Source organism: Heterodontus francisci, chromosome 49, assembly GCF_036365525.1.
Source record: "Heterodontus francisci isolate sHetFra1 chromosome 49, sHetFra1.hap1, whole genome shotgun sequence".
Classification (NCBI taxonomy): Eukaryota; Metazoa; Chordata; class Chondrichthyes; order Heterodontiformes; family Heterodontidae; genus Heterodontus; species Heterodontus francisci.
The window spans coordinates 11,078,863-11,086,362 of NC_090419.1; the positions used below are offsets into that span (position 1 = coordinate 11,078,863).

Consider the following 7,500-nt stretch of genomic DNA (forward strand, 5'->3'; position numbering starts at 1 on the left):
GAGCCTTGGTGAGTTGCTGCAGTGCATCTTGTAGATGGTACACACTGCTGTCACTGTGCGTCGGTGGTGGAGGGAGGAGGGAGTGAATGTTGAAGGTGGCGGATGGGGTGTCAATCGGGGGAGCTGCTTTGTCTGGATGGGGTTGTACTGGCGCAATACTGGAGCTGAACAGGAGAGCACCAGGGACAGGCAATCATGGCAGGATTTCAAACTGCGTCAGCCTAACATGGCAATTTAAAACTCCCCTCATACCCACCCCCCTCTGTCCCTCCCTCACCCCCTCTCCCCTCATACCCACCCCCCTCTGCCCTCCCTCACCCCTGTCCCCTCATACCCACCCCCCTCTGCCCCTCCCTCACCCCTGTCCCCCTCATACCCACCCCCCTCTGTCCCTCCCTCACCCCCTCTCCCCTCATACCCACCCCCCTCTGTCCTCCCTCACCCTCTCCTCCCCTCATACCCCCCCCCTGTCCCTCCCTCACCCCTCTCCCCTCATACCCACCCCCCTCTGTCCCTCCCTCACCCCTCTCCCCTCATACCCACCCCCTCTGTCCCTCCCTCACCCCTCGCCCCTCATACCCACCTCCCTCGTCCCTCCCTCACCCTCTCCCCTCATACCCACACCCCTCTGTCCCTCCCTCACCCTCTCCCCCTCATACCCACCGGGCCCTCTGTCCTCCCTCACCCCTCTCCCCTCATACCCACCCCCCTCTGTCCCTCCCTTCTCCCCTCTCCCTCATACCCACCCCCCTCTGTCCCTCCCTCTCCCCTCTCCCCTCATACCCACCCCCCTCTGTCCCTCCCTCTCCCCTCTCCCCTCATACCCACCCGCCCTCTGCCCCCCCCCACCCTCTCCCACTCCCCTCATACCCACCCCCTCTACCCCTCCCCCACCCCTCTCCCACTCCCCTCATACCCACTCCCCTCTGCCCCCCCCTCACCCCTCTCCACTCCCCTCATACCCTCCCGACCTCCCCTACCCTCCCTCACCCTCTCCCACTCCCCTCATACCCACCGCCCTCTGCCCCTCCCTCACCCCTCTCCCACTCCCCTCATACCACCCCCTCTACCCCTCCCCCACCCCTCTCCCACTCCCCTCATACCCACCCCCTCTGCCCCCCCCTCACCCCTCTCCCACTCCCCTCATACCCTCCCCCTCTACCCCTCCCTCACCCCTCTCCCACTCCCCTCATACCCACCCGCCCTCTGCCCCTCCCTCACCCCTCTCCCACTCCCCTCATACCCACCCCCCTCTACCCCTCCTCACACCCACTCCCTCATATCCACCCGCCCTCTGCCCATCCCTCACCCCTCTCCCACTCCCCCTCATACCCACCCGCCCTCTACCCCTCCCTCACCCCTCTCCCACTCCCCTCATACCCACCCGCCCTCTGCCCCTCCCTCACCCCTCTCCCCTCATACCCACCCCCCTCTACCCTCCCTCACCCCTCTCCCACTCCCCTCATACCCACCCGCCCTCTGCCCTCCCTCACCCCTCTCCCACTCCCCTATACCCTCCCCCTCTACCCCTCCCTCACCCCTCTCCCCTCATACCCACCCGCCCTCTGCCCCTCCCTCACCCCTCTCCCCTCATACCCACCCCCCTCTACCCCTCCTCACCCTCTCCCACTCCCCTCATACCCACCCGCCCTCTGCCCCTCCTCACCCCTCACCCACTCCCCTCATACCCTCCCCCCTCTACCCCTCCCTCACCCCTCTCCCTCATACCCACCCCCCTCTACCCCTCCCTCACCCTCTCCCACTCCCCTCATACCCTACCCCCTCTACCCCTCCCTCACCCCTCTCCCTCTCCCCTCATACCCACCCGCCCTCTGCCCTCCCTCACCCCCCTCCCACTCCCCTCATACCCACCCGCCCTCTACCCCCTCCCTCACCCCTCTCCCTCTCCCCCTCATACCCACCCGCCCTCTGCCCCTCCCTCACCCCTCTCCCTCTCCCCTGATACCCACCGCCCTCTGCCCCTCCCTCACCCCTCTCCCACTCCCCTCATACCCACCCGCCCTCTGCCCCTCCCTCACCCCTCTCCCCACCCCCCTCTACCCCTCCCTCACCCCTCTCCCACTCCCCTCATACCCTCCCCCCTCTACCCCTCCCTCACCCCTCTCCCACTCCCCTCATACCCTCCCCCCTCTACCGCCTCCCTCACCCCTCTCCACTCCCCTCATACCCACCTGCCCTCTGCCCCTCCCTCACCCCTCTCCCACTCCCCTCATACCCACCCCCCTCTACCCCTCCCTCACCCCTCTCCCCTCATACCCACCCGCCCTCTGCCCCTCCCTCACCGCTCTCCCACTCCCCTCATACCCACCCGCCCTCTACCCCTCCCTCACCGCTCTCCCACTCCCCTCATACCCTCCCCCCTCTACCCCTCCCTCACCCCTCTCCCACTCCCCTCATACCCACCCGCCCTCTGCCCCTCCCACACACCTCTCCCACTCCCCTCATACCCACCCGCCCTCTGCCCCTGCCACACACCTCTCCCACTCCCCTCATACCCACCCGCCCTGCCCCTCCCTCACCCCTCCCCCACTCCCCTCATACCCACCCGCCCTGCCCCTCCCTCACCCCTCTCCCACTCCCCTCATACCCACCTCCCCTGCCCCTTTCTCACCCTTCTGCCTCCCCTACTCCGCTCTCACCCTCCCCCATTGCCTCCTGCCCTCACCCCCTCTCCCACGCCCACATTCCCTTCTCCCTGCCCCCTCTTCCCCCATTCTGCTCCCCCTCCTCCCCGTCCAGCTCACTCCACTGACTCCACCGAGCGGAAAACTCACGCGCCGAGCTTCTCTTTAATGACGTAAACGGCTGTGATATCCTCTGTTTTCTTTATCCATCCCTCTTCCAGAGGCATATTTTGGAAAATGTTCCGGGAATCACCCAGACCTGCTGCAGGACAGAAAAGAAATGGCTCATTAAATAAAAAGCTCAGAAAATAGGACGGGTCAGTACTGAGAGAGAGCCGCACTGTCGGAGGGTCAGTACTGAGGGACCGCCGCACTGTCGGAGGTTCAGTACTGAGGGAGCACCGCTCTGTCGGAGGGTCAGTACTGAGGGAATGCCGCACTGTCGGAGGGTCAGTACTGAGGGAGCGCCGCACTGTGGGAGGGTCAGTACTGAGGGAGTGCCGCACTGTCGGAGGGTCAGGACTGAGGGAGAGCCGCACTGTCGGAGGGTCAGTACTGAGGGAGCGCCGCACTGTCGGAGGGTCAGTACTGAGGGAGTGCCGCACTGTCAGAGGGTCAGTACTGAGGGAGTGCCGCACTGTCAGAGGGTCAGTATTGAGGGAGTGCCGCACTGTCGGAGGGTCAGTACTGAGGGAGCGCCGCACTGTCGGAGGGTCAGTACTGAGGGAGTGCCGCACTGTGGGAGGGTCAGTACTGAGAGAGAGCCGCACTGTCGGAGGGTCAGTACTGAGGGAGCGCCGCACTGTCGGAGAGTCAGTACTGAGGGAGCGCCGCAGTGTCGGAGGGTCAGTACTGAGGGAGCGCCGCACTGTCGGAGGGTCAGTACTGAGGGAGCGCCGCACTGTCGGAGAGTCAGTACTGAGGGAGTGCCGCACTGTCGGAGGGTCAGTACTGAGGGAGTGCCGCACTGTCGGAGGGTCAGTACTGAGGGAGCTCCGCACTGTCGGAGGGTCAGTACTGAGGGAGTGCCGCACTGTCGGAGGGTCAGTACTGAGGGAGCTCCGCACTGTCGGAGGGTCAGTACTGAGGGGGTGCCATACTGTCGGAGGGTCAGTACTGAGGGAGTGCCGCACTGTCGGAGGGTCAGTACTGAGGGAGTGCCGCACTGTCGGAGGGTCAGTACTGAGGGAGTGCCGCACTGTCGGAGGGTCAGTACTGAGGGAGAGCCGCACTGTCGGAGGGTCAGTACTGAGGGAGCGCCGCACTGTCGGAGGTTCAGTACTGAGAGAGAGCCGCACTGTCGGAGGGTCAGTACTGAGGGAGTGCCGCACTGTCGGAGGGTCAGTACTGAGGGAGAGCCGCACTGTCGGAGGGTCAGTACTGAGGGAGCGCCGCACTGTCGGATGGTCAGTACTGAGGGAGCGCCGCACTGTCGGAGGGTCAGTACTGAGGGAGCGCCACACTGTCGGAGGGTCAGTACTGAGGGAGCGCCGCACTGTCGGAGGGTCAGTACTGAGGGAGCGCCGCACTGTCGGAGGGTCAGTACCGAGGGAGCGCCGCACTGTCGGAGGGTCAGTACCGAGGGAGTGCCGTACTGTCGGAGGGTCAGTACTGAGGGAGCGCCGCACTGTTTTTGACGTAGTGAGTTGTTGTGATCTGGAACGCGCTGCCTGAAAGGGCGGTGGAAGCAGATTCAATAGTAACTTTCAAAAGGGGAATTGGAGAAATACTGGAAGTGGAAAAATTTGCAGGGATATTGGGATAGAGCAGGGGGGAGTGTGGGATTAATTGGATAGAAATTTTAAAGAGCTAGCACAGGCGCGATGGGCCTCCTTTGCTGTATAGTTTGATGCGATATCCTGTCTCCTACACTCCTACAGGTGAAACATCAGAAACACTCACACACACACTCACACACACTCACACACACCCACACACACACACACACACTCACACACACACACTCACTGACTCTCACACACACACTCACTGACTCTCACACACACACACTCACCGACTCACACACATACACTGATCGACTCACACACACACACTCACCGACTCACACAAACACACCGACTCACACACACTCACCGACTCACACACACACACACTGACTCACACACACACACACTCACCGACTGTCTCACACGCACACCAAATCGCTCACACTCACCGACTCTCACTCACACACTCACCGACTCTCACTCACACACACACACATGCACACACACACACTCATGCACTCTCACACACTCACACACACTCACGCACTCTCAAACACTCATGCACTCACTCACACTCATGCACTCACACACACACACACTCATGCACTCACACACACACTCATGCACTCACAGACACTCACGCACACACTCACCCACACACACTCACGCACACACTCACCCACACACACTCACACACTCATGCACTTTCACTCTCACACACACTCATGCACTTTCAAACACACTCATGCACTCTCACACATACTCATGCACTCACACACTCTCACATACACACACACTCATGCACTCTCACACACTCATGCACTCTCACACACTCATGCACTCTCACGCACACTCACGCGCACTCACACACACTCATACACACTCACGCACTCTCACACACACTCATGCACTTTCACACTCACACACACTCATGCACTTTCACACTCACACACACACACTCATGCACTCTCACACAGACTCATGCACTCTCACACACTCTCATGCACTTTCACACACACTCATGCACTCACACTCTCACACACACTTATGCACACTCATGCACTTTCACACTCACACACACTCATGCACTTTCACACTCACCCACACTCATGCACTCTCACACACACTCCTGCACTCACACTCTCACACACACTCATGCACTTTCACACACACACAATCATGCACTTTCACACACGCACACACTCATGCACTCTCACACACACTCATGCACTCTCACACTCACACACACACACACTCATGCACTCTAACACACACTCATGCACTCTCACACTCACACACACACACACTCATGCACTCTAACACACACTCATGCACTCTCACACTCACAAACACTCACTGACTCACACACACACACTGACCGACTCTCACACACACACACTCACTGACTCTCACACACACTCACTGACCGACTCACACACACACACACTGACCGACTCACACATACACACTCACTGACTGACTCACACACACACTCACTGACTCTCACACACACACACTGACCGACTCTCACTCACACACTCACTGACTCTCACACACACACACTGACCGACTCACACACACACACTGACCGACTCACACACACACACACTCACTGACCGACACACACACACTCACCGACTCTCACACACTCACTGACCGACTCACACACACACACACTCACCGACTCACACACACACACTCACTGACTGACTCACACACACACACTCACTGACTGACTCACACACACTGACTCTCACACACACACACTGACCGACTCACACACACACACACTGACCGACTCACACACACACACTGACCGACTCACACACACACACGCTGACCGACTCACACACACACACACACTGACCGACTCACACACACACACTCACCGACTCACACACACACACTGACCGACTCACACACACACACTCACTGACTCTCACACACACACTCACTGACTCACACACACACACACTCACTGACCGACTCACACACACACACACTGACCGACTCACACACACACACACTGACCGACTCACACACACACACACTGACCGACTCACACACACACACTCACTGACTCTCACACACACTCACTGACTCTCACACACACACTGACCGACTCACACACACACACTCACCGACTCACACACACTCACCGACTCACACACACACACACACTGACTCTCGCACACACACACACTGACTCTCGCACACACACACACACTGACTCACACACACACACACACTCACCGACTCACACACACACTCACCGACTCACACACACACACACACTGACTCTCGCACACACACACACACTGACTCACACACACACACACACACACTGACTCACACACACACACACTCACTGACTGTCTCACACGCACACCAAATCGCTCACACTCACACTCACACTCACCGACTCTCACTCACACACACACACACTCACCGACTCTCTCACACACACACACACACACACTCACTGACTCACTTGCTCTCTTAGACACTGACTCCCCAAGTTTGCCTCCCCTTTTGCAGTCACTTCCATTGCTCCCAGTGGGGAATTCTCAGCACCTTCTAATCCCAGCCATTGCCAGCCTGGCACGGCCTTGCTGTCCGAGGTGCGCGTCTCGACCTGGGCCGTGGAGCCTCGGCTGGAGAGTTCTGCGCTTCCCCGCACAGTTCAATAGCCCCACTGTCAGGGGCTTGCACGCCTGACAAGCGGTTACTTGGTGAGACGTCAGGGAGACCTCGGGGTGGGCGTGGAAAGGGGAGACAGTCTGTGTGAGGGGAACGATGACAGTGAGATCAGAAGAGAATTGGGAAGACCAGAATTTGGAGGGAGTGTAGGAGAGGGGAGCAGGGACCGAGGGAACACTAGTGAGAGGCAGAGCGAGGGAACAGTGCTGGATCTCTGTTAATGCACAGACCTCGCGGCTCATCCCAGTTCCTTCATCGACCCCTGATAAAAATCCTTTCTAAAGAGCTTCACTCAATGGCTGACAGCACAAGAGGGGATTGGGGAAGGGGAGAGGAGGGAGGAGGTCCTCCTTTAACAAAAGACGGAACAGTACAATGATCAAATTGCTCACCTTACCTACAGCCAGCTATCTGATAATGTCTGCTAG

At 59.5% G+C, this 7,500-nt stretch overlaps 1 protein-coding gene across 1 annotated transcript in view; it reads right to left on the reverse strand.

Moving 5' to 3' along the window:
* Positions 1–7,500, reverse strand: part of LOC137358363 (calcium/calmodulin-dependent protein kinase type 1B-like) — a 60,221-nt gene that overhangs the window by 40,058 nt on the left and 12,663 nt on the right. The window contains exons 2-3 of the mRNA XM_068024305.1: positions 6,981–7,152; positions 2,796–2,907 (exon numbers count right to left, since the gene is read on the reverse strand). Of these exons, the coding sequence (XP_067880406.1) occupies positions 2,796–2,907; positions 6,981–7,152 (284 nt within the window). The remainder of the gene's footprint in view (positions 1–2,795; positions 2,908–6,980; positions 7,153–7,500) is intronic.